This window comes from Otolemur garnettii, unplaced genomic scaffold, assembly GCF_000181295.1.
Source record: "Otolemur garnettii isolate 467f Iridium unplaced genomic scaffold, OtoGar3 scaffold00004, whole genome shotgun sequence".
NCBI classification, from domain to species: domain Eukaryota; kingdom Metazoa; phylum Chordata; class Mammalia; order Primates; family Galagidae; genus Otolemur; species Otolemur garnettii.
In genome coordinates, this window is record NW_003852399.1 from 24,276,562 (window position 1) to 24,304,136 (window position 27,575).

General features: G+C 46.1%; 1 protein-coding gene and 1 pseudogene across 1 annotated transcript; both read left to right on the forward strand.

Annotated features, from left to right (window-relative positions):
- The first annotated feature begins 871 nt into the window (after nt 1–871).
- LOC100957674 lies at nt 872–1,320 on the forward strand (annotated as a pseudogene).
- A 5,764-nt stretch (nt 1,321–7,084) lies between these two features.
- Nucleotides 7,085–13,935, forward strand: KLF10 (Kruppel like factor 10). The gene is made up of 4 exons (XM_003782435.1): nt 7,085–7,421; nt 10,521–10,754; nt 10,870–11,779; nt 12,329–13,935. Exons 1-4 carry the CDS (start codon nt 7,386–7,388, stop codon nt 12,586–12,588), a joined length of 1,440 nt encoding a protein of 479 aa, XP_003782483.1. The 5' UTR covers nt 7,085–7,385; the 3' UTR covers nt 12,589–13,935.
- The last annotated feature ends 13,640 nt before the right edge of the window (nt 13,936–27,575 follow it).

Sequence of the window (27,575 nt, forward strand, 5' to 3'; positions counted from 1 at the left end):
GAGACGGGTGATTGTTTGAGTTCAGGAGTTCAAGATCAACCTAAGCAAGTGTGGGACCTCATCTCTAAAAATAGCCAGGTATTGTGGCGGGCACCTGTAGTCCCAGCTACTCGGGGAGCTTAGGCAAGAGGATCACTTGAGCCCAAAGAATTTGAGGTTGCTGTGGGCTATGATGTCACAGCACTCTACCAAGGGTGAACAAGTGAGACTTTCTCAAAAAAAAAAAAAAAATGGATCTTGACTGCCTCATATAGAACAAATACTGGACTGAAAAAATGATGATTATGCCGGGTGGTGCCTATGGCTCAGTGAGTAGGGTGCTGGCCCCATATACTGAGGGTGGCGGGTTCAAACCTGGCCCCAGCCAAACTGCAACAAAAAAAGAACAGCCAGGTATTGTGGCAGACACCTGTGGTACCAGCTACTCGGGAGGCTGAGGGAAGAGAATCACCTAAGCCCAAGAGCTGGAGGTTGCTGTGAGTTGTGATGCCATAGCACCCTACCAAGGGTGACAAAGTGAGACTCTGTCTCCAAAAAAAAAAAAAAAAAATGATGGCCATCATCTTGAAGGAGCTCAGATCTTGGTGGAGCTTGGGCAAGATTCAATATTGTAAACGTGTCTTACAATAGAAGTGATAAGTGCTCCACTCCCAGCATGAAGGTATGCACAAAGGGCCAGAAGTCTAGGAGAACAACAAATTCATACTGATTTGTTAAGGAAGGCTTCAACAAGGTGGCAGTAGAGCAAAGACCCTGAAGGCCAGGAAGGCCAAGGGGCCCTTCAAAGATAAAAATGTAAATTTCGCCCCATGCCCCAGCCAGCTAGCGTCCACTGCACCTCTCGGCCCAGGCTTCAGTAGATCTCACCAAAATGCCATCTCAGATGGAGCATGCCGTGGAAACCATGATGTTTATGTTTCACAAATTTGCCAGGGATAAAGGCTACTTAACAAAGGAGGACCTCAGAGTGCTCATGGAGAAGGAGTTCCTGGGATTTTTGGAAAATCAAAAAGACCCTCTGGCCTTAGACAAAATAATGAAGGACCTGGACCAGTGCCGAGATGGCAAAGTGGGCTTCCAGAGCTCCTTTTCCCTAATTGCGGGCCTCACCATCACGTGCAATGACTATTTTGTAGTACACATGAAGCAGAAGGGCAAGAAGTAGGCAGAACCGAGCAATTACTCTGCCCTGAAAAGTGTTCTCTCAAAGGATTGCTTCAGACATCTGCCCCACAGCTTCTCCCTGGATAAGGATTTCATGAGCAGATCAGGATCCTTGGAATATATACAAATAAAATCCAACTCCCATTTGTCAAGCAGCCAATATCATATTGAATGGTGTAAAATTGAAAACATTTCCACTCAGATCAGGAATGAGGCAAGGATGCCCACTGTCTCCACTGCTATTGAACACAGTAATGGAAGTCTTAGCTATCGCAATCAGGCAAAAGAAGGCGATCAAGGGTATCCAAATAGGGTCAGAGGAGATCAAACTCTCACTCTTCACTGATGACATGATCTTATACCTGGAAAATCAGGGACTCAACTTCAAAACTCTTAGAAGTGATTAGCAGTGTCTCAGGATACAAAATTAATACTTACAAGTCAGCAGCTTTTATATACGCCAACAATAGTCAAGCTGAAAAAACAATCAAGGACTCTATTCCTTTTAAAATAGTGCCAAAGAAGATGAAATATCTGGGAATTGGCTCGGTGCCTGTGGCTCAAGTGGCTAAGGCGCCAGCCACATACACCTAAGGTGGCAGGTTCAAATCCCCAGACCGGCCCGCCAAACAATGATGGCTGCAACCAAAAAATGGCCGGGCGTTGTGGCAGGCGCCTGTAGTCCCAGCTACTTGGGAGGCTGAGGCAGAAGACTTGCTTGAGCCCAGGAGTTGGAGGTTGCTGCGAGCATGATGCCATGGCACTCTGCCCAGGGGGATAGCTTGAGGCTCCGTTTAAAAAAAAAAAAAAATCTGGGAATTTACCTAACAAAGGACATGAAACATCTCTATAAGGAGAACTATGAAACTCTGAGAAAAGAAATAGCTGAAGATGTTAACAAATGGAAAAACATACCATGTTCATGGCTGGGAAAAATCAACAATGTTTTTTGTTTGTTTGTTTGTTTGTTGCGGTTTTTGGCTGGGGCTGGGTTTGAACCCACCAGCTCCGGCATATGGGGCCAGCAGTGTACTCCTTTGAGCCACAGGTGCTGCCCCTAGAATCAACATAAAATGTCCATACTACCCAAAGCAATCTACAGATTTAATGCAATCTCTATTAAAGCACCATTGTCATACTTCAAAGAACTTGAAAAAATAGTACTTTGTTTTATACGGAATCAGAAAAAAACTTGAATAGCAAATACATCACTCAGAAATAAGAACAAATCAGGAGGTATCACATTACCAGACTTCAGGCTATACTATAAATCTATAGTGATCAAAACAGCATGGTACTGGCACAAAAACAGAGCGGTAGATTTATGGAACAGAACAGAGAACCAAGAGATGTACCCAGCTGCTTATCGTCATTTGATCTTCGACAAGCCTATCAAAAATATTCAGCGGGGAAAGACTTTCTATTTAACAATGGTGCTGGGTGAACTGGCTGGAGACCTGTAGAAGACTGAAATTGGACCCCCACCTTTCACCATTAACAAAAATTGATTCTCATTGGATAAAAGATTTAAACTTAAGACATGAAACTATAAAAATAATAGAAGAGAGTGCAGGGAAAACACTTGAAGAAATCTGCCTGGGTGAATATTTTATGAGGTAGACCCCCCTGGGCAACTGAAGCAACATCAAAAATACATTACTGGGATCTGATCAAACTAAAAAGCTTTTGCACATCCAAGGGCACAGTAAGTAAAGCAAACAGACAACCTTCAGAATGGGAGAAGAGTTTTTCACTTTACACTTCTGACAAAGGTCTGATAACTAGAATCTACAGAGAACTCTAATCAATAAGAAAAGAATAAATAACCCCATTTCTATGCAGGCAAGAGACATGAACAGAAACTTCTCTGATTAAGACAGGCACAAGGCCTACAAATACATGAACAAATGCTCATCATCCTTAATCATCAGAGAAATCCAAATCAAAACCACTTTGAGATATCTAACTCCAGTAAGATTAGCCCACATCACAAAATCCCCAAACTACAGATGTTGGTGTGGATGTGGAGACAAAGGAACCCTTCTACACTGCTGGTGGGAATGCAAGCTAATATGGCCTTTTTGGAAAGAAGTTTGGAGAACACTCAAGGAACTAAAAGTAGACCTACCATTTGATCCTGCAATTCCTCTACTACCCAGATGATCAAAAATTATTTTATAACAAAGACATTTGCACCAGAATGTTTATTGCAGCACAATTCATAATAGCCAAGACATGGAAACAGTCCAAGTATTCCAACAGCCCACTGACCCATGAATGGATTAACAAATTATGGTATATGTACACCATGGAATACTATGCAGCCATAAAAAAAGATGGAGACTTCACATCTTTTATGTTTACTTGGGTGGAGCTGGAACATATTCTTCTTAGTAAAGTATCCCAAGAATGGAAAAAAAAGTATCCAAAGTACTCGATACTACTATGAAATCAATATATAACCACCTACACAATCATATGACTGGCAAAACATAACTATAGTCCATAAAGTAGAAGGGAAGAGGAGAGAGAGAGGTGGGGAGAGGGGATATGGGAGAAGGGAGAGTATTTGGAGGGACGTCACCTAATGTGCATGATGCAAAGATCATGCATGATGCATTTCAAAACTATTAAGAAATGAGTATAATTATGATGGTTGTGTTACTTGGTTCAATGTAAACATTTCACATTGTATATCGAAGCAGTACCTTGAACCCCGTAAATGCATCAATGTACAAAGTTATGATTTAATAAAAAATAATTTTAAAAAAATTTAATTAAATGCCAGATGAGCTTTAGTTTTGTTTTTAAAAAGTACCTTTCTTCCAAGACAACATGGCCTCCCTTGCAACTTAAAGAAAATCCTCATTTCATACTGTAGGGATTGTAGTGAAACTCATCCCTTTTCTTTGGTTGGTTTGCTGAAAAATCAACTCACAATTAAAGCAGATTAGTAAGAGAAAGATTTCGATATCATGGCCTATAAATTTCTAAGCAGTCTGGCTCCCTGGCTTCACTCTCCAGCCTCATCCCCTCCCCCTTTCCCCAGGACCCTCTATACCTCCAGCCACACTGGGCCACACTGGGCAAGCTCTGCCTTTGCTGTTTCTCCACTTGGATGTACATTCCCAAACCTTCTTATCCTTTCATGAGTGTTTAGCTTAGAAGTCTCCTCCTCAGAGCAAGCTTCTCCTATCTCCCACAGCAAACCAGCTCCCCAGACCCATTCATATCACCCTATTACACTTTGTGCACTGTGGTGAACTTAATTTTTGTTTGTTTGTTTGTTTTTTGGAGATAGAGTCTCACTCAGTCCCTGGGGTTGAGTGCCCTGGCCTCATATCTCATAGCAACTTCAAACTCTTGGGCTCAAGTGATCTCTTGCCTCAGCCTCCTGAGTAGCTGGGATTACAGATGCCTGCCACAACACCTGGCTATTTTTTAGAGATAGGGTCTCACTCTTGCTCAGGCTGGTCTTGAACTCCTGAGCTCAAGCAATTTGTTCACCTCAGTCTCCTAGAGGGTTGGGGTTACGGCATGAGCTACCATGCCCGGCCGCCTGAATTTACCTTTGTAAGTGATACTTTGTGTGTGTATTGACTCCTCATCCAAGCTTTTGCAAGTCGGAACTTGGCCAGTCTTCCTCAATACTGTTGTCCCAGTGCCTGGAACAGTGCCTCAAACATATAGTAAATGCTCAACAAATAGTTGTTGAATTGAGTGGATAAACAAAGGCATGAGAAACTGAGTGTTTTCTAAGTGAAGATATGGCATGGAGACATGGAAATGCACCATATGTTTGAGGACTGGCAAGTCATTTGCTATAGCTGTAGGCAAAAGTAAGTCTGGGAGGGAGATAAGGTCCTCACTGTGGTTGGAGGCTGACTTTATAGCTCAGAATGGAATGCCCTTTTATCTCCTGGCAATAGGAGCCAAGGATCATTTTTAAGTAGGGAGTGTTGTGATTGGATCATGTCTTTAAAAAGCCATTCTGGTCACAGTGTGGAGTCTATGCACTGGAAAACCAGCTGGGGTGTGGGTGGAGGTTGGGTGAGGAGATTGCAGATTGTTTAATCCAAGCAAGAGTTGATGACAGATTGACCCTAGAGCAACATTTGACTGGTAGAAATAGAAAGTGAGGAAAGAGACATTTCTGAGGCAAAATTGCTGGAACCTGTGCTTTGAGGAAGGAAGACACAGTGCACATATGGGAAGGAGTAGAAACAATTTTGGTTTGGGGTATGTTGAGTCTGAGGTGCCTGGGGAACATCTTTCTCTGAATCTCTAGGAATTGTGCCACCACCACACTGTTCCTCCTACCCCTTTTCTCTTTTCTTTCCTGTTTTGAATCACTTCCACAAATCATAAATGCTCTTTGCTTCTCAGCATGCTGGGGCACGGTGCCAACAGGCCCTACATTCCTGAGGAAAGGACAGGGATCAGGCCTGGAGGGTTTGGCAGTGACCACTCCAAGGGGTGGCTCCCTGACAGGAAGGAAGGCACTGCTGGTGGGGCACACACAGGAGTGTCCTCTGCTGCCACAGGTGCCTAGGGCCAGCTGCTCCAGCCCTCAGGCTCAGGTCAACAGGATGGAACAGCCTAGACGGAAGGAAGCCTACAGGGAGGGACGCCCTGCAGACAGAGGCAGGGGTGTGGGGAGGAGGAGACAGGAAGAGCTAAAGGGCAGCTAAGCTGGCACCCCTCCAACAGATGAAGGACTGGCAGGAAAAGGAGGCCATTCCCTCTTCACCCTATCCTGGGCTTCTCTAGCCCTAGCCAGTGATATTATCGTTTACTATTGTTAGCTAGCCTGGGCCTGGACCTTAGACATACCAGGAGGAACCATTCGAAGATGATCACTGATTTGGGAGTTTCTAAAACAATTAATTCCCTTTCTATGCTTACTCTGTGGTTTGGGGAAAGGAAGGATACTGCATTATTAGCTTTTCAGTTACAAAGAAGTGAGACTGCTCCCAGGAGGAGCCGTGATTTCTGCCTCCTGTTTAGCCTGCTCAAAAGAGAGAAAAGTCCCGTTATCACGGCCTCGGTCTCCAACAACAGCTGCTGTGAACTGGCAAACAGGGCGCCAAAACAGAGCCATGGGCTTTCCCGAACAGAGGGCCCCATACCCAGTCCTAGGCACAGCAAGTGAAACGTCCAACTACCCCTACCCCGAGCTCAAACTCGAGTCCGCAGTGACAAGGAAGGATAAAAACGCGGGTCTATGGCTTCCTCCCACACCATTAGTTCAATTCTCCCGGCTTCTTGCAGTCCTCACACCTCTCGGTTGCCCAGAAGGAAGGATGGGCGGGGAGGGCAGGGGCGGGCACTGCAGCTTGCACGGCGGACGGGAAGGGCGAGGCAGCGCCAGTGGCTTGAACTTGGGTGGAGGGCACGAGAGCAGGTGCTCGCTCTGTGACAGGATTCCCCTCCACCCACCCCCCAACCTCCACCACTCGCCTTGGTGTTCCCCATGGCTAAGCGAGGCAAAACCTAGCAAATGTTTCGGAAATGCAGCTCAGTCGGTCACCGGGCTCTGCGTTCTCGCCAGACGCACAAGAGGACTGCGCTTGCAATGCAAATCTCCTGGCCGGAGAGCCTTGGCCAGCAGCCACCGCCTCCCCTGCCCGTCCAGCGTCCCGCCCACTCGGTGGCGGGCTGAGCCGAGGCCTGGCGCGGAGGGGAATGGGCGGAGCGGGCATCCTTCCCCACCCCCCACGTGGGGCCAGCCCTCCGCAGTGCCTGGGCGCGCCGCCGCTGCTGAGCCTCCCGGTTAGGCCCCCGCCCTCGGCACCGCCCCCTAGGCCTGAGTTGAGGACTGGCGGCAAAGGGCAAGCGAGGGGCGAGGGGCGTCATGAATCAGGTGGCCGCGGGAGTTCCCCCGGGCAAGGCCGAGGGAACACGCTGCTGGGGATTGTGTACACGCTCCACTGACACAAGCTTCACGCTGCCGGGCAGCCGCTGATCACGCGTGGCCCCGCGAGCCCATTGGCCGACGCCTCACACACCTTTGCCCCTGATTGGCCAGCTACTTGCTCCGCCCCCGCCCCCGCCCGCGGCGCGAGGCTGGCTGAGCGGCTACCTGAATGGGGAGGGGGCAGACAGCGCCGAGCGCGGCAGCAGCGAGAGCGGCGTCGAGTGTCTCTGGGCGCCCGTCTGTGGCCAGGCAGCCAGCAGCCTAGCAGACAGTCAGCTTGTTGTCGGTGGCCAAGCAGCCAACCATGCTAAACTTTGGCGCTTCTCTCCAGCAGACTGCGGTAAGTCACCTGGGGATGCCCCTGTCCTTCTTTGCCGCGTCGTGTCTAGGGGGCTATTGGGGGCGCGAACCCAAACTCCCTGACATCAGCCGCGCCTGAGAAGCGGAGCTGCGGCTGAGTCAGAGAGAGGAAAGGGGCTTCTTGCCTGCAGACTGGGCATTAGGGAGGGCGTGTGTGGCGGGCAGGGGTGTCGTTAGAGGAGGATGGAGATTTGAAGACCAGAGAGGGGTCTTATTCTGGGTGTACTGAGGCGGGCAAGGGGAGCTCCGCAAGGAGACTTCAGGAGGCAGGTGAAGCGGAGGATGACTGTGGAGGGGCGGGAGCAGTGGGGAGGGGGTGCTCTGGCTGCGAGGCTGGGGGAAGATGTGGAAGGGGAGATGGGGGAAGGGACACAGGAGTTACGCTGCACCTGGCACTGGGGAGGGATAACCTAGTCTGGATCAAGAATGCGACTCAGGGTGAGGGGGCTGCTCGCAAGCGAGGTGTCCACAGAAGAGAATATCTTGAGGGGTCTGAACGGAGTCTTGCAAGACAGGGGCTGGGAGCTGAAGACCGCAGGGAGGGGGCTACTCAGCTGTTAGGCGGAGGCTGAGGAAGGGGGCGCCTGGCGTGGGCGCGGGGGATGACATGCGGGCCTGGCAGCCGCCAAGGGGGAAACGAATTGCCCCCCACTCTCCTGGCGTCAGGAGGAGACTCGGGGCAGGGGCAGGTGGCCGCCTTCAGACGACCCCTTGGAAGGTACGAGAGGGTGGGAAGCAGGACCCGGGAGCTAGGGCGGGAAGGTGGGTGGAGGAGCCGGGGCTGCGAGACGCGGGGGAGCGCGTCTGGAGCTGGGCCTGTGGGGGCTGCACGTCTGGGAACCCGTGGAGACGCGCGGCGGGAGGGGACCAGAGCTGCCGGAAGCCGCGGGGAGGGGGCGCGCTTCTGCTGGGAGAGACGGGGTGGTCCGAGGTCCCGAGGGCCGCGTGGGCGGGAAGCGCCGAGGGCTTGGCCAGGTCCCCAGGGGTTGCAAGCAGGAGGAGGGCGGCGGCCGGGTTTCCGCGGGGACCCGGCTCCTCCTCTCGCAGCTGAGCAGGAGGCCGGGGGTGGGTTGTGAGCGGGTGCGCCCGGGGAGCTCTCGTCCCCGAGTGACCCAGTCCCGGCCTCCACCAGGGGCGGGAGCGAGGCCCGGCCCCGCTGTCGGTTCCTAAGGGAACAGCGGCTCGCGGCGAGCTGGAAGGGGCGGGCGCCTCCGGGAGCCGGGCCCACGGCTCCGCCTCTCCCTTCTCCTCTCCTCCCCTCCCCTCTCCACGGGGCCGGGCGCGCACTGTCGGGCGGTTGGCGGCGGCTCCCGCGGCCCCTCCCCGGGGCCGGCGCGCGGGCGGGGGCCCGCGGCTCAGGAAGTAGGGGAAAGGTGACGGCGCGGCAATTCCCAGTTCACGTTTCCTGAGCCTCCTGGAGCAGCCGCTGATCACGCTTTGTTCACATGCCTCGCCCCCTCCTCCCCCGCGCCCCCGCCCCGTGCCGCCCAGCCAATCCGAGCTCGGGCCGCCGGGCCGGCTGGCCAATGGCGGGGGCAGGGGCTCCGGGACGTGCGAGCGGCGAGGAATGTTCCCGGTGACTCACCCGCGAGCCTCAGTGAGGTTAGGGCGGCCCCATCCGTCTGTCCCCGCCAGCGAGGATCTCCCCCGCCATCCGCCTCCGCCCCTCGTCTGCCTCCCCCGCCCGCGCCTCCGCCCTCGCTTCCCTTTCCTGCCTTGCGCCCCACTCCCTTCCTCCCCTCCTCGTTTCCCTTTCCTGTGCTTTCCGGCTCACGCTCTCCTTCCCTGCTGCCTGTCTGCCTGCCTTTTTTCCTTTCTGTGCTTTGGCGTCTTGAGGCTTTTTTACACACACACGCGTTGTCCATTGCCGCTTACATAAAGAGGGGCGCGATTATGCAATTGCATTGTTCGTGATATTTCAAGAGCAATGGCTCGTTTTCTTAGGACTGCAACACGAAGAGGTCATGCATTTTTAAAAACAAGGCTTGTGAATAATACCTTGTAACGTAAAGAAGGCTTTTCAGTATTCTTATACAATCTCTACTTTGATCAAACCAATCTGGGCAGTTTGTTTTTTTCAAATGGAAGAGATGGCGGGTAGCACTTTTTGAAGCGTAGTGCAAAGAAATTTAATATAAAACCTTAGGTAGAAGGACCCGGACAAACAAATAGGGAGTGTGTGTGTGTGTGTGTGTTTTTAAACATCGAGCTATTCTTTAAGAGATTAGAATAGATTCCATTTTTAGTATTGCAGACTATGGTCAGGATTTTTTCAGATTTAGAGAAGAATATTAAGTGTTCTGATTATACAGTTTTTAGTGTTACTGTAGCAGTTATAATTTATGCACAGCAAACCGTTGTGTCAAATGGATCCAATAAAAGGGAACAAACAAGAGATTGAAACTTGACTAAAATAAAGCTTTGGGATTTTTTTTCCTACATAGTTCACTTGATATTTATTTACCGCAAATAATCAAGTAATTTTAGATTTCAAATAACCTGATGCAATATTAACTTGGAAGAGACTCTAAGGATCCTTTTTCCTTTGATTTTTATCCCCAATGCAAAGTGACTTTCTAAAAGGTCCTAAACCTATATTAACAGGCCAGAGTTCTGTCTGCTACACTTTGTATTTATAATATTGGCCTTTTTTAACTCTCTTAGAAATTCATACAGCGAAAGACCTTATACCATACCTATAGTAATGAAGAAAGGTAACTTTTTTTGGAGACCCTTCCCTTAGTTATTTTGGCTGACCCAACTGCAGGTGGCTACTCTGGAAAAACTATAAAAATGTATTTTTTTCTTCTAAGCCCAATGTTCTCTTTTTTGGATCACAAATGCATTAATGACTGCCAACGGTCTTGGTTCCCTTAATGGTAATAAGGTGTTTCTCTCTAAAGTATGGGGTCACCTGACAAGTGTAGCTGAACTAAGTATAAGAGTAGGGAGGAGGAAAAATTTGTTTCAGATTTTAACTTGGAAAATTGTGCAAGTTGTAGAAAAAAATATTTATATATTCCTCCGTGTGTTATGACAAAAAAATATGCTTATAAGCTTTGATCTTTTGTTTTTATAGGAGGAAAGAATGGAAATGATTTCTGAAAGGTCCAAAGAGAATATGTATTCCTGGAACAAAACTGCAGAGAAAAGTGATTTTGAAGCTGTTGAAGCACTTATGTCAATGAGCTGCAGTTGGAAATCTGATTTTAAGAAATACATTGAAAACAGACCTGTTACCCCAGTATCGGATATGTCGGAGGAAGAGAATTTGCTTCCTGGGACACCCGATTTTCATGCAATCCCAACATTTGTAAGTATTACTGTTTTTTAAGATGATGGGAAATTGTCAGGTTTCATTTAACTTATATAAAGGAAGGAACTCTAAATTTCTCATGCTATTGCTTATGTATTTCCCTTCTCTTTAGTGTTTGACTCCACCTTACAGCCCCTCTGACTTTGAACCCTCTCAAGTATCCAATCTGATGGCACCAGCGCCATCTACTGGACATTTCAAATCACTTTCAGATACCGCCAAGCTGCACATTACCGCACCTTTCAAAGAGGAAGAAAAGAGCTCAGTGTCTGCCCCCAAACTCCCCAAGGCTCAGGCAACAAGTGTGATTCGTCATACAGCGGATGCCCAGCTATGTAACCACCAATCCTGCCCAGTGAAAGCAGCCAGCATCCTCAACTACCAGGACAATTCTTTTCGAAGAAGAACCTACCTAAATGTTGAGGCTGCAAGAAAAAACATACCGTGTGCTGCTGTGTCACCAAATAGGTCCAAATGTGAGCGAAACACAGTGGCAGATGTTGATGAGAAAGCAAGTGCTGCGCTTCATGACTTTTCCGTGCCTTCCTCAGAGACAGTCATCTGTAGGTCTCAACCAACCCCCTCATCCCCCCAACAGAAATCAGTGTTGGTCTCTCCACCTGCAGTATCCACAGGGGGCGTGCCTCCTATGCCAGTCATCTGCCAGATGGTTCCCCTCCCTGCAAACAACCCTGTTGTGACAACAGTCGTTCCTAGCACTCCACCCAGCCAGCCACCAGTTTGCCCACCTGTGGTGTTCATGGGCACTCAGGTGCCCAAAGGTGCTGTCATGTTTGTGGTGCCCCAGCCCGTTGTGCAGACCCCAAAGCCTCCAGTGGTGAGCCCAAATGGCACCAGACTCTCTCCCATTGCCCCTGCTCCTGGTTTTTCCCCTTCAGCAGCAAAAGTCACTTCTCAGATTGACTCATCGAGGATAAGAAGTCACATCTGTAGCCACCCAGGATGCGGCAAGACATACTTTAAAAGTTCCCATCTGAAGGCCCACACAAGAACGCATACAGGTACCAACCATTTTGTGCTTTGTCTAAGACTTATATCAAGGTGTTTTTTGTTTTACTTTCTCATATGATGATTCTGTATATGTTTAAAGCTTTTGAAACAGTTGAGGTTAAGATCTTTTCATTTGGGGCTTTTTTTTTTTTTTTTAAACAGGGTGTTGGGCAGCATCTGTGGCTCAAAGGAGTAGGGCGCTGGCCCCATATGCCAGAGGTGGCTGGTTCAAACCCAGTCCTGGCCAAAAACTGCAAAAAAAAAAAAAAAAAAAAAAACCAAGCAGGCTGATACAGAATTCCTTAGTTCAAGCCTTCCCAAATAGCTGGGAACTAAAGGCTTGAGCCACCAAGCCTGTCTGGTTTTTATGGGGGGGTGGGGGTGTTTATAAATGTGATAGAGTGACAAGTTTAAATTGGAGCAACACACATCTAATACTCATTTGACAGTTTATTAATTTTTATTTTAAAATATCTCATATATCTTTAGATCTAATTAATTGAAGATGTCATATCCATCAATTTAATAAATGCTGAATGATCTGAATTTCTTCCTTTCAGGGGAAAAACCTTTCAGCTGTAGCTGGAAAGGTTGTGAAAGGAGGTTTGCCCGTTCTGATGAACTGTCCAGACACAGGCGAACCCACACAGGCGAGAAGAAATTTGCCTGTCCCATGTGTGACCGGCGGTTCATGAGGAGTGACCATTTAACCAAGCATGCCCGGCGCCATCTGTCAGCCAAGAAGCTACCAAACTGGCAAATGGAAGTGAGCAAGTTAAACGACATTGCTCTACCTCCAACCCCTGCTCCCACACAGTGACAGCACAGAAAGAAAGCAAAGAATCAGAACTAACTTTGGTCACAGCTGGGAGCCAGTGGTGATATTAAAAACGTTTCCACTGCAAGTCTGTGGCCCTCCAGTGAGGGCTTAAAGCAGAAGCCTCACAGCCTGGTGTGAAGGCCCAGCCTGGGTTAGATGACAAGAAGGGCTTTGGCCACAGGCAGGTCACAGAATGGCAGGTTTCATTTCTTATCACATAAGAGAGATGAGAAAGATTTTATTCCTTTGAATATTTTTTGAAGGTTTCAGATGAGGTCAACACAGGTAGCACAGATTTTGAATTTGTGTGCCCATTTGTTACTTTACTCTTGCTGTTTATACTTGAGACCAACTTTTAAATGTGATTCTTGTAAAGCACTGGTTTCAAGAATATAGAGACTGGAAAGAAACATTACGGTACAGAGATGGAGATGTAAAATCAGTTTGCATTATTACAAATATTATCATCTTTTTCTAGAGTTATCTTGTTTACTATTCCTGGTCTTTCCAGTCAGCTTTGTGGATGTAGTTATTAAATATATCTAGAACTGTCATTTTTACATTATTGTTAATATTTGGAATTGAAAGGCTGTATATTGCTATGAGGGCCCAAAGAATTGGAATCCTCCTTAATTTAATTGCTTTGAAGTATAGCCACAATTTTTTCTTTTGCAATTTTATTTTGAAAGTTTAATAAATGACTATATCTAGGTATTTTATTATGCTTTGAACTTTAGTTTGCCTGCATTTCTTGTGTAGATTTGAAAATTGTATACAAATGTGTTTTCTGTAGACTCTAAGATACATTGCACTTTGTTTAGGACAAAAATCTGAGGATGAAAATATATCTTGTAAAGAAGGGATATCAAGAATTTTAGATAACTCCTTGAAAAAGATGGCTTATGTCATCAGTAAAGTACCCTTGTGTTATGAGGATATAATGTGTGCTTTATTGAATTAGGAAGTTAGTGACCATTATTCACAGGTGGACAAATGTTCTGTCAATTTATAGGAGTTCTGGGGGATGTGGAGGTAGGTAGAAAAATTAGAGCATTCACTTTTGTTAACAGTATTTCTCTTACGTTCTGTTATATAGTGGATGATATACACAATGGTAAAACAAAAGTAAATTGTTTAAAATATATAGTGAAAAGTGTCACTATAATCTTCCCATTTAACATTTTTCTGTATATTGAGTGTAGATTTCTGACATCAAAACTTGGACCCTTGGAAAACAAAAAGGAGTTCTCTTAATTAAAAAAAGATCCTTGTGACTTAAAATTTGCACAATATTTCTTTTGTTGTACTTTATATCTTGTTTACAATAAAGAATTTCCTTTGATATATATAATTGTCTCATTGTGTTTGTTAAAAACCATTATCATTCTCACCTTGACCTTGCTTATTTATACTCTCCAAGGACTTAGTGCCTGAATTTTTCTGAAGAGTCTCATTCAACTTTAGAACTACAGAAATTTGTCTGTAACATGAATCAATTCTGAGAGGATACAATGTAAGGCCAGATATCTATATATTTGGTAAGGTAATGTGTGAGCCAGTCAGTTCTGAGAAACTACATTTTAACTTTTAAGACATTCTTCTATATATTGATGATTTGATGTTGAAATATAGCTCTGGCTCAGCAAAATCTTAAGTAGCATTGAAGTTAAAGGGGACATCGTGAAACTGCTGTGGCAAATGAAATAATGCTGACTTTATTTAAATAAGAGTAAATTGCTCACCTCTAGAAGTTGAATTAACTCCCACTGTTAAGTGATAAATACAGTAAATGTATTCGTATTTAAGCTGCATGAAAGGCAATCCACCTGTGAAGAGGAATATGTAGCAGATGATACAATGGTAAGACAAAAGTAAATTGTTTATAACCATGAATGCTGTTAGTCACTCTATAGAGAGAAGTAGGGGCTGTAGATGCTACTTGATGTATGGAGTATACTCTGTAGATTACTATTTTAGTTTGCACTGAAATACCCTGTGATCGATCATGAGAACATCTTTCACAATGCCTGATTTAACTGTTGACCTAGAGGCTGGCTCACTGTTGACCATCATGGTAAGGGACAGTATACTGACTTGACACTAGTATAGGACAAGTGTCGCCATCATCTGTGCACCTGTTGCTACTTTTCTTGGAATCTTTTTTTTTTTTTTTTGTAGAGACAGAGTCTCACTTTACCGCCTTCAGTAGAGTGCCATGGCATCACAACTCACCACAACCTCCAACTCCTAGGCTTAGGCGATTCTTTTGCCTCAGCCTCTCAGTAGCTGGGACTACAGGCATCCGCCATAACACTTGCTATTCAAGTACAAAAAGCTTGCTTCTGCCAAAATTCAATCAAAATCTGATTGGGTTACAGAGGAGGGGCAGGGTATAAACAAGCTGGGTGGAGAGACCCTCTCCTATAAAGCCCCTGGCAGGTAGGTCTCACTCCAGATCTCAGCAGTCCCTGGAAGCAGCCAGAAGCCAGGAGAGAACCTACTGCAGGAGAGATATTTTTTTCTTTCTTCTTTTTTTTTTAGAGACAGCATCTCACTATGTCACCCTGGGTAGAGTGCTATGGCATCACAGCTCACAGCAACCTCCAACTCCTGGGCTTAGATGATTCTCTTGTCTCAGCCTCCCAAGCAGCTGGGGCTACAGGCACCTGCCACAATACCGGGCTATTTTTCGTTGCAGTTTGGCTGGGTTTAGAACCCACCACTCTCAGTTTATGGGGCTGGCGCCCTACTCACTGAGCCACAGGTGTGGCCCAGGAGAGAGATTAATATGGTGCTCAGGAAGGTTATAAACTGTTAATACACAGCTCTACGTGCTCATTCCAGTCCCCTCACTACACAGGTAGAAAGTGCACGTTCAGTCAACACTTCTCATGTCACCTCACTGTGGAACAAGACACAGGTGGCTCCTCAATTGTAGGTTTTGATGGGGTGAGAATAGAATAAATTATGATGAAATGTGAAATCAGGACAGGGATAATTCTCCAGGGTTAGCCTGTTCTGTGGACTATGTCAATGTCTCTGTTTTTATAGAGAAGAATCCAGGACACTCTTCTGAAATGGGAATGTAACAGTGGTGTGGACCTCACTAGCATGGCTGGCTCTGCAGTCCCTGCCATGCATTTTCAGTACAATATCTTAAACACCGTAGGGGAAGTGGCTGTGAAAACCATCTTTCCTCCTCCGATTAGGGTTGGGACCTGGCCAATGTCCTTCTGTTCTTTCATAATGTCTCTCCAATCCTGACCAGTGTTAGGATGAGGTCCCTACACATGATTCTTGTCCATCTGGCCGTGGCCAACTTCCGGGTCCTCCTCTCCACTGGGATCCCTCACATAATGGTGACCTTTGTCCTGAGGAAATCTTTGTCCTTCTCTGAGTATAAATTAATCTATTTGTTTGCCTAGTGGCTCAAAGCACCATGCCGTGCTCCACCTGTGTCCTGAGCACCTATCAGCATCTCACTCTTGTCCCTAGGAGCCCCGGGACAGCAATGCTCAGAAGAGCCCTCAAGGCCACTGATCCTGTCTGTGGCACCTGCTGGGTGTTCAGTGCCTTGTGGAGTATGTATATTCCTGTGATGAGGACTAGTCCACGGGACACAAATGTTGATAACAACACACAACACAACAGGGTCTGCTCACACTCAACTTCCCCTGCAGTTATTCTCTATTAGTGGTCACCCAGTTCCTGCTCTTGAACTGTAGAAAACAATGACTAAGGTGTTAAATCCAGCAGGGAGCACAGCAACGGCCACAGTGACTATTCAGTTACCATTGTCTGAGCACTCTTCTCCTCTGTTAAACTCACAATGACCTTAGAAACTCAGTGTGACATTGATGCTGTGTTGGTAGGTCTTACTATTGTAGATCAAATTATAGGTGCAAAAATTTCATAGCACTTTGGGGACAAATTTCCTCTTCAGCCACTGGAATTGTCTAAAAAAAAATTCCTCTCTGAGGATTATGTAGAGTCTCCAAAGTCTGTCTGAATTTGGATGCTAGAGGAATTGTGCTCAGAACATTTAATACCCCTTTGGCCAGTGAAATTGTCTAAAAGAAATCTCCTGCATTCAGGATTAAGTAAAGAGAGACCACAAAGTTTATCTGAATGTGGATTTTCAGATGAACTGTGCTAATAATTTAATCAATAAAAAAAGTAAAAATAAAAGTACCTGCATTGGCTGGCACGGTGGCTCACACCTGTAATCCTAGCACTCTGGTAGGCTGAGGCGAGTGGATTCTCTGAGCTCACAGGTTCAAGATAAGCCTAAGCCAGAGCAAGACCCCATCTCTAAAAATAGCCGGACGTTGTAGCGGGTGCCTGTAGTCCCAGCTACTTGGGAGGCTGAAGCAAGAGAAGCGCTTAAGCCCAAGATTTGAGGCTGCTACAAACTGTGATGCCACAGCATCCTACCAAGGGTGACAAAGTGAGACTCTGTCTCAAAAAAAAAAAAACCGAAAAAACAAAACCTCATCTAATCCACCATCTCTCACCCGAGCTGTGCAGCTGCCCCTAACTGGTCTCCCTGCCTATGGGCTAGTCTTCTAACTATCCAGTCTCCTCACTACAGAGTGTTTTGAAATGTGTATCTGACCATGTCACTTCCTCTGTTTAAATACTTCAGAAACTTCCCAAAGCTATCAGGATAAAACTAGGTTCCATAACAAGATCTAGGGCAGCGCTGTCTCGTAGAAAGATAATGTGAATCCCATACATAATTTGAACTTTTCTAGTAGCCATGTCAAAAAAATTTTTCTAACATTTTTATACAACCCAAAATATCCAAAATATTGTCATTTCAGCATGTCATCTAAAATTGTTAATGAGACAGATTATACCTTTTTCTGGTCCTAGTCTTTGAAGTCCAGTCTGTGTTATACGCTCACAGTGCATCTCCATGGGACCAGCCTCATTCTAGGTGATCAGCAGCCACCGGTGGCTAATGGCTGCTGCCAGGTGCTGAGCCGGCCCACGTGCACCATCAGGATCCCACCAGCCCACGGTGGCACTTCCATCTTACCCTCTATGCTGTGTCCAAGCACTGAGCCTTTATGCACGCTCTATCTTCTGCTGGGAAGGTTTCCCCTGCCCTTTTACCTTGACATTTCCACTGTCATAACAATCATTACCCTTTAATGAAATTGCTTCTTGTCTTTTACCCTTGACTGTAAAACTCCTCAAGGACAAAGATGCTGTGGACCTTGCTCACTGCTCCATCACTGGCATCTAGCCCTGTGCTAGAGCAGGGGTTTAACGTATTTTGTCAAACTGCCAATTGAACCAAGAGGAGTCCTGCGTGATTTGGGGAAGGGAGAACAATTAGGAAGTTGCTCCATAACATAGAGGATGCACAGGTGATGAGAAGCCAAAGACTGCCTTTTCCTTATTCCCATAATTCTATGCTAGTGCTGGAAGGACCATTTACTTATTCCACCTTCCAAACTCTTACAGGGTCTCATGGCATGTAGGCTCCCTTCATCACATCTTCAAGAGGGCAGGGAAGAAATCTGATCAAGAAAAACATACATGAGGCTCACCAAGGCCCTTCATGTGCGTCTAATGCTGGAATGGCTGAGAAATGTTGCTCTTTCTTTCTGGAAGACTTTCAGAATGAGGCAGGGACAGACATGGAGACTTTCTTCAAGGGCACTGGGCAGTCAGTGACACGTTGGAGTTAGGAAAGATCTTTTGGGAGATGACATCAAGGGAGACCTTTGGGGAAATATTTCTTCTGGAGATGTCCCACTGACTTTGATCTAATGCCTTAATTCGGTCCTAGCATTTTCCTGACCAGCTTAAGACCAACTTGAGAAATGACTGAGTTGGTTCTCAAATTGCACTGCGTCTAATTTTCTACCCTGGTAGCTGTGCCTTGGAGAGAAGTGTCAGTATCAGGGAAAGAACACTGATTGAATTAAATGGCCTGGTGTATTAGGGTTCTCCAGAGAAATAGAGCCAACAGAGAGGCCAGAATATATACACCATATATACTGGTATGTGTATGGGAACATGTGTGCATATATATGTATGTATGCATGTATGAGAGAGAGATTTTATGAGGAAATGTCTCACGAGATTATGGGGACTTACAAACTCCAAGACCTGCAGTTAAAAGTTGGAGATCCAGGAGAGCTAAGGATATAGTTCTAGTTCAAATGCCAGCAGACTCAAGACTCAGGAAAAGTCAATGTATAAGAAGGGAAAACAATAATATCCCAGCCTGATGGCAGCCCAGCAGGCTCCCTGGGTGTGGAAGAGTCCCACCCACGTTAGGGAGGCAATCTGCAGCATTCAGTCCCCCCACTCAAAAGTTACTCTCATCCAGAAACTCCCTCCCAGACACACCTAGAATGTTTAACCAAGTAGATGGGCACCTGTAGCCCAATCAAATTGACACATAAAATTAACCATCGCTCCCTGGGTCTAGTTCCAGTTACACTGATAACTGGTTTATTTCTTGGGAAAGTTACTTTATCATTCTGGTTTCAGTGTCCACCTTTAAAAATGGGGCTAACCACATCTGCCTTTATTTAGCTCATAGAGCTACTGTCAAACTCAAATAAGGTTACATACACAAAAGTCCTTTGAAAGTAAAGTACATTCTATGTTTTTTGTTTGGTTTTTAGAGACAGAGTCTTGCACTGCTACTTAGGCAAGATCACAGTGGCATCATCATAGCTCACTGCAGCCTCCTGAGCTCACGTGATCCTGTCACCTCAGCCTTCTAAGGAAACATCATCACCTAGCTAACTTTTTTCATTTTTTTTTTTTTTTTTTGAGACGGAGCCTCAAGCTATCCCCCTGGGTAGAGTGCCATGGCCTCACAGCTTACAGCAACCTCCAATTCCTGGGCTCAAGCGAGTCTCCTGCCTCCACCTCCCAAGTAGCTGGGACCACAGGCGCCCACCACAGCGCCAGCCATTTTTTGGTTGCAGCCATCATTGTTGTTTGGCGGGCCTGGGCTGGGGATTTGAACCCGCCACCTTAGGTGTATGTGGCTGGCGCCTTAGCCACTTGAGCCACAGGCGCCGAGCCACTTTTTTCATTTTTTATAGAGATGGGGGTCTCACTACATTGCTCAGGCTGGTCTTGAACTCCTAGCCTCAAGCTATCCTCTTACTTCTGCCTCCCAAAGTGCTGGGATTACAGGCATGAAAGCCACCACCCATCCGCATTCTGCGTTTCTTGGCATAGTTACAGCAGTCGTGTCTGAGAACACACACATGGCAGTGAATGCTTTAGAAAGCCCACCTGGGGTGGCCACCTATTCTGAAAAAGGGAAGTGACCCAGAATTGTGTAACCAGAGAAGTTCAATACCCCAGGCTCCCAAACTTCTACTTATCTAATTATTTGGGTAGCCCGTTTATAAAAATCTCATGGCAACGAGGCCAGTCTGATGGGAAGAAAAGCATAAAGCCATGGCCATGGCCATTTGCTGGGCAGAGCTAAAGCATAGGTACTTAACATTTGATCAAAAGCACAGGTTTCGGGAGGCTGAGGCAGGAAGATCACTTGAGCCCAGGAGTTCAAGGCTGCACTGAGCTATAATTGTACCACTGCACTCCAGCCCGGGTGAAAGAGCACAACCCAGGCCCGGGTCAGGTTCAAACCTGCCACTTTCTAGTGTCTGTGCACTAACCACTACACTACAGGCACCCCACCAAAACCCAGTCTCCTAAAAGACAGAGGGAGAAAGCACAGGTGTGAGCAGAGTTACAATAGAAGCATCCAATATATAAACTGAGTTTGTCAGTTTACCGAGTTCCCTTTGTTCTCCTTGTAATGTCCCCAGCTTGAGTGAATTCTCCAAGCCTAAATTTAGCTAATTCATGAAAAAGTGCCCAATCCCAAATGTTCTGTCAAGCATGGGCTAACAATGGTATAAAATTATGCCAGAGCTTTAGGGGTCAAAATCCAGGAGGATGAGGGTCAGCATGAGTGATAAAAACACATTTGCCCCCAGGAAATGTTCAGACCACTCTCATGCCAACTCTGCCCAAATAGTGTGGCCTCACATTGACAGACACAAAATTCCACAGAGCACAGCTCTCTCTCATCTTTGGCTTGTTCTAATGGAAAGAATAAAACCAAACGGGGTCATCTGCTGTTAGAAGCTTCCTCTGCCAATTGGCGTCCTGATCCTGACAGAGGTTAGAGACATTTTAGCTCTCTACTCAGTAGATGCCAACAGTCCCAGTTTGACCTTGATTGACCTGCGTGGCTGAAAGGAGGAAAGCACCCCAAAATATTAAAAAGGGAAACCTTATCTTTCTTTAATTTTCTTGGAAGAATTTGTTAATTCTAAGCTCAATCACTGGTCAGCAAATGCACAGCCTGGGTTTGGAAAAATCCATATGAAATTCTGAGAAGAAAATAAAAAAGTTAAGAAATAACATGAAATGAATAAATGATGACCCAGTGGTGAGCTTTGATAGAAGCAGGTTCCTATTTCACTGATTAGATTATCTGCACCTTGACTATGGGTTTCAAAAAGGCACCCTTTTAGTTTGCACAGCCTCATTGAAAAGATAAATACAAGTACTGAGTGTTTATTACCACTAGACAAAGTAAAACAGTGTGGCCTTGTGAAAGGAACCTTCTCTTGGGGTCATGGGCCTGTGTGCTGGTATTAGCTCTGTGCTGGCTGTAATTGTGAGCTAAGTGAGAAGTTTAACTATTTCATGGCTCTGTTTCATTATCTGTAAGATGGGGATTATAATGCTTATCTAACCTGGTTTTCAAGATAGAATTAAATTTGAAAGTGGTGGTTCGGCGCCTGTAGCTCAAGCAGCTAGGGTGCCAGCCACATATACTGGAGCTGGGATGTTTGAATCCAGCCCGGGCTCTCCAAACAACAATGACAACTACGACCAAAAAATAGCCAGGTGTTGTGGTGGGTGCCTGTACTCCCAGCTACTTGGGAGGCTGAAGCAAGGGAATCACTTAAGCCCAAGAATTTAAGGTTGCTGTGAGCTGTGATGCCATGGCACTCTACCCAGGGCAATAGCTTGAGACTCTATCTCAAAAAAAAAAAAATTGAAAGTGGTGGTGGTGGGGAGGGAACACTGAGAAGGCCACCCAAATATACCAGTAGTGGGGATTGCATTGTCACAACTCAGATGAAATATTAAGACAGAAAAGGCCCCTATGAGTGGGCAAGCAATCTGATGTCCCTATGGAAATTGTGATAGCATGGTCCCTGGATGTCCCTATGGAAATTGTGATGGCATGGTCCTTGTTAGGAAGAAAGGTCAGATTTCAAATATTCACAAAATTGGGATGGAGCAATATAGTAGACACTTCCAAAATGAAGTTTGCTCTCCAGCATTCATGCCCTTGTACAGTCTCTGCCTATGTTGACTAGGGCTGATCTACGTAACCAATATGATGCTGCAGAAATGATGGTGTATAATTTCTTAGAGTCTTCATAGAAGACAGTGTGGTCTTTGGTATGTTCCCTCTTGGGTTTCTCACTCTGGGGGAAGCCGGCTGCCATGCTGTAGGGACACTCAAGCAGCTCTATGAGGAGGTCTACATGCCACACGCCAACCACGTGAGGAAGCCACCTTGGAAGCAGCTCCCTCAGCCTTCAGATGACTACAACTCGAGCTGATATCTTTTTTTTTTTTTTTTTTTTTTTAGACAGAGCCTCAAGCTGTCCCCCTGGGTAGAGTGCCGTGGCATTACAGCTCACAGCAACCTCCAACTCCTGGGCTCAAGCGAGTCTCCTGCCTCCGCCTCCCAAGTAGCTGGGACCACAGGCGCCCGCCACAACGCCCGGCTGTTTTTTGGTTGTAGCCATCATTGTTGTTTTGGCGAGCCAGGCTGGATTCGAACCCGCCACCTTAGGTGTATGTGGCTGGCGCCTTAGCCAGTTGAGCTATATGCGCCGAGCCTCGAGCTGATATCTTCACTGCAACTTTACTCAAACCATCCAGCTAAGCCACCTCCAGATTTTCTTTTTTCTTTTCTTTTCTTTTTTTTTTTTTTGAGACAGAGTCTCATTATGTCACCCTTGGTAGAGTGCTGTGGCATCACAGCTCACAGCAACCTCAAACTCTTGGGCTTAAGCAATTTTCTTGCCTCCCAAGTAGCTGGGACTATAGGTACCCACCACAACACCTGGATACTTATTTGTTATTGTTGTTTAGCAGGCCTGGGCTGGATTTGAACCTGCCAGCCCAGATTTTCTTTTTTCTTTTCTTTTCTTTCTTTCTTTTCTTCTTCTTCTTCTTCTTCTTCTTCTTCTTCTTCTTTTTTTTTTTTTTTTGAGACAGATTCTCACTATGTCACCCTCAGTAGAGTACTGTGGCATCACAGTTCATACAAAATTTATTACCTCAAATTCTTGGGCTTAAGTGATTCTCTTGCCTCAGCTTCCCAAGTAGTTGGGACTACAGGTGCCCACCACAATGCCTGGCTATTTTTTGTTGTTGCAGTTGTCATTGTTGTTTAGCTGGCCCTGGCTGAGTGTGAACCCACCAGCCCTGGTGTATGTGGCTGGCGCCCTACCCACTGAGCTACCAGAGCCACCCCAGATTTTCAACCTACAGAAACTGAGAGATATTAAGTGTATATAATTATTTTAAGCTACTACATTTCAGAATAATTTTCTGATACAAATTTAACGATAGGTAATACAAACAGTGAAGTATCCCTACAGAGTAGGCAGTAAGGCCCCAAGTCATGAAATAAAGGCCATGTTCAATTTTGTTCAGTTTCCATGCTGGCTTTAGCTCTCTGACTGGACAATATATTTTGGGGAGAGGCAAGATAAAGAAATGGTGAACATATAAGTTTTAGGAATGTCTACTAATTGAGATAATAGTATCGAAACTTCTAAGATTTGATTACTTTTTTAAAAATAGAAGAAAGAGTGTCTAATAGACAGGTTGTATTAGTTTGCTAACGCTGCCATAATAAACAACCACAAGTCAAACTACAGAAAGATATTTGGTCAAAATACTGGAGGCTCGAAGCCCAAGATGAAGGTGTTGGTAGGGTGGATGTCTTCTGAGACCTCTCCCTTTGGCTAGTATATGGCCATCTTCTCCCCGTATCTTCATGTGGTCTTCCTTCTGTGTCTGAATGTGCCCTAATCTGCTCCTTAACAATGCCAGTCATATTGAATTAGGGCCTGTCTCAGTTAATTCATTTAACCTTAATGAATTCCTTAAAGACCCTCTTTCCAAATACACTCACATTCTAAGGCACTGGAGGTTGGGACTTTAACATACGTATGATTTGGGGGGTGGAGGGAGGTTTAGCCTGTAACATTAGTCAACATATATCTGTCTATATTGTTCCATCTTAATACACCAATAGCACTGTTATCTAAACTGGTCTGAAGTACTCATTTCTAGCATCTGGTAAACTTCCTGTGAGAGCTAAGTGCCCCCACCCCTTTATCCCATGTCATGAAGTAACATTTATACCCAGCACAATGTGTAATTCTTAGCCAATAGGGGGACATACTTTTTAATTATGCACTCAGGTATTTCTTAAGGAATAGAGGAATGTTCCTTTTCCTCAACAAAGTTTTCTTTCATTACACACTTACAAGTTTTATTTGTGACAGTCCCCCTTTTTTTCTCTAATTATCCCACATGATAAGCTTGTCCTGACTTAGACATAAATCAGATCCAGAATCTTCCCTCTGATCCCAATAGTATTATTAGTGGAATAGCCATCACAATAGTCTTCTGTTATCCATATTTAGATTTGTTCAGTTTGCTTTTTCCAAGAGCTTATATATTCCCTTTCCACATTTTAATTTAGTTCAACCAGGACAATTCAGCCAAGGCCGTAGTCAGCCTTGCTGGTTAGAGTTACACCTGGCCATGATGACTTTTGGCACCACTCATCACATCCATTCTGTTCTTAGTGTGGTTGTAATAGTAACTTTCAAGTGGAAAGGGGACCTGGATCCCCACCCCTATAAAGGTCATAAGGCTGAGTCTATCTAGTGTTTCAGACTCTGCTTTTCAGACACATGGCAGCATTGCACTTCCCCCTTGTGGCTGGGCAGAAGAGGGTGGTCATGCATTCAGGTCTGGCCAAGGGGCTGTGGGTGGAAATATTAGTAACACGTTCACTCCTGGGCCACCGTATGTAACTGCCAGCATTAAACCCTCCTCAGCTTTGTTTCCCTTTACTGTGGTGACCAGCAATATTCTGGCTAGTCAGCTTTAGTTCTGCAGCAAGTATGACAAGGAATGATGAGAGAGCTAAACCTTAGTGGTTTTAAGACGTGATTGGAGAGATTGTTTTGTTACCGCAGCATTACTTTGACTTACGTGACTTTTTCAGACTAACATAATCCCTTTTGTCCAGTGAGGCTGCTTTGCTCCAAGTGAATTTATTTCCTCCTACCAGGGATCACTTCTGCATATCAAGAGATATAGAAAAGGGTGACTTTATTTATTTAGAGAGAGTCTTACTTTGTCGCCCTCAGTGGAGTGCTGTGGCCTCATAGCTCACACAGGCATCCTCAAACTATGGCCCACAGGCCATATGAGGCCTGCCTAGGACATTTATCCGGCCCACTGGATGTTTTTGCTGCCGCTGCCTGTCCTGCTTAGCAGCTGACTCGTCCCAGGGCCTGCAGTCCGGCCCTCCAATGGTCTGAGGGACAGTGAACTGGCCCCCTGTTTTAAAAGTTTGAGGACCCCTGGCTTAAAGCAACCTCAAACTCTTGGGCTCAAGTGCTTCTCTTGAGCCTCCCAAGGAGCTGGGACTACAGGTGCCTGCCACAATGCTTGGCTACTTTTAGAGATGAGGTCTTGCTCTAGCTCAGGCTAGTCTCAAACCTGTGAGCTCAGGCAATCCACCTGCCTTGGCCTCCCAGAGTACTAGGATTACAGGAAGGAGCCACCATGCCCAACCCAGAAAGGGGAAACTTTTAAGGACAGAAAGACCCATAAAACTCTTCCCCTACTGCAATGGGTACCCTATATTTGCACGATTAAGAGAGACAGAGTCTCAGTTTACTGGATCTTGAACAAAGAAGCTCTGCTGCAAGGTGCTGTGGGAGTGGCCACCTGGTCCAGCAGACACAGGCGCATGCTGCTTCAGCCTCCCCATCATGCTCCAAGCAGAGAGCTACAGTTAAGCTGATGTAGACAAGCAAAGCTTATGAACCACTGTTTTAACAGTTGCAATGACACTGTCTACATATCTCATGAGGCCTTCTGGAGTTAATGGCTTAATTTGGGGACTCACAAGTATTTCAGGATGATAATTTACTCCTCTTGCCGGAAGCATCTTACATGTGGGAAGGATAACTAGAAGGTGAAGCCCTCTGGGAGGTGCTGAAGGAAGCAGGGAAGGGCAAGCAGGTAGGTAGCCCAGAGTTTTGTACTTAGCAGCTCTACAGAGTAGGGAAGAAAGATCGCAAGACCAGCAATTGCTGCCTGATGCCTGGTTTTGATGGTGAGGATATTACAAATGCTAAACAAGTAAAATGCTGATCTTCTCCCCAAATATCCAGAACGGCAGAGATGTATGGTGGTTAAAAGCAGTTCTGGACTATTGGGTTTCAAACCCTAATTCCACCACTTATTGGCTATGAGACTTTGGTGAGTTAGGAGGATGTATGAGGACAGGACAAATTAGCACATACTACACGTAAAGCGCTGGGAACCCCGACACACAGTGAGCCCAGCTGAAGTGTTTATAAGAATGAGGATGTCTGCATTTCAGTAGCCACAAGGACCCTACCTAGGTATAGGATTGACCTATTTCGGATCTTTGCCTCTAGTGGCAAAAAAGGGAGTTCTATTGGAAGATTTTATAGGCACAGTTGTTGGAGTAGGAGCTGTTTGAACATAAAATCCCCAGGGTTAGGCAAGACAGCTGAGGGAGGCCCTGACTGTCTGAGACCAGCGGGGGTGGGGCTGTGGCCACAAGTTGGCTCCTTCTCCCCAGGCCTGTTGTTTGAGAGAAGGTTTCAACCTTTCTCTTGGAATCTGACCACTTTAGGGGGATTGTTTGGTTTTGTCTTCAGGCTTTCTTCAGTAGCTGTGTAGCAAATCCTTGTTAATAGGAGTAAATGGCTGTGCCCAAACCACTCTGCATCTCTTGGCCAGCGCGCAGGCACCCTGGGTGGTCTCTGCAGTGGCCAGCAGCCACTGTGGACAGAACTAGAGCAAGACACTTGGCCCTAGCCCTGACTTCTCTGCTCCAATTTGGCTGGCTTAGCACCAGGCCTGCCCAGTGGCCACGTCTGGAATGGAGGTTACTAGGCAAGAGCTACTTTAGGTCAGGCTACTCCGAGGAAATCAAACCGGGCCCAAGCTAACCCCTCCCCCTCCCAGGGGATGATCAGAGTGAACCTTAAGCACCGATTACATTCTCTGCTTGGAAAGTTAAAAACAAACCAATCTAATCTTGGGTTCAAACTCTGGCTTCCCCACTCACTAATCTTGGACATCTTGTTTAACTTCTCTGAGCCATATTTTTCCAGGATATACTTGATAAATATTGGTTAGCACTGGTTTTTTTGAGAGTTTTTGTGTGTGTGTGTGTGTTTTTTGAGACAGAGTCTCAAGCTGTCACCCTGGGTAGAGTGCCCTGGCATCACAACTCATAGCAACCTCAAACTCTTGGGCTCAAGCAATTCTCTTGCCTTAGCCTCCTAAGTAGCTGGGAATACATGTGCCTGCAACAATGCCTGGCTATCTTTTTTGTTGTTGCAGTTGTCATTATTGTTTTAGCTGGCCCAGGCTGGATTTGAACCCGCCAACCTCAGTGTGTGGCCGGCGCCCTACCCACTGAGCTACCCACTGGTGCCGCCCAGCACTGTTATTCTTACTCCCAACTTTCTCCCCACTGCGCGAGCATCTTGTCAGTGCCTGTTCTGCTCCCTATTAATTCTCTTGCCTAGAGACTCTCTTGTAACCACTATCCACGTACAAATCTTATTCCTTATTAATGCTTATTTTGAGGCAGGGAAAGGGAAGAGCCC

Bases quoted from the DNA above. Each gene is read 5' to 3' on its own strand.
- KLF10 (XM_003782435.1), top strand. From the start codon at position 7,386: ATGCTAAACTTTGGCGCTTCTCTCCAGCAGACTGCG. The intron at 7,422-10,520 runs GTAAGTCACCTG...TTGTTTTTATAG, and splicing joins CTTCTCTCCAGCAGACTGCG to GAGGAAAGAATGGAAATGAT. The intron at 11,780-12,328 runs GTACCAACCATT...TCTTCCTTTCAG, and splicing joins CCACACAAGAACGCATACAG to GGGAAAAACCTTTCAGCTGT.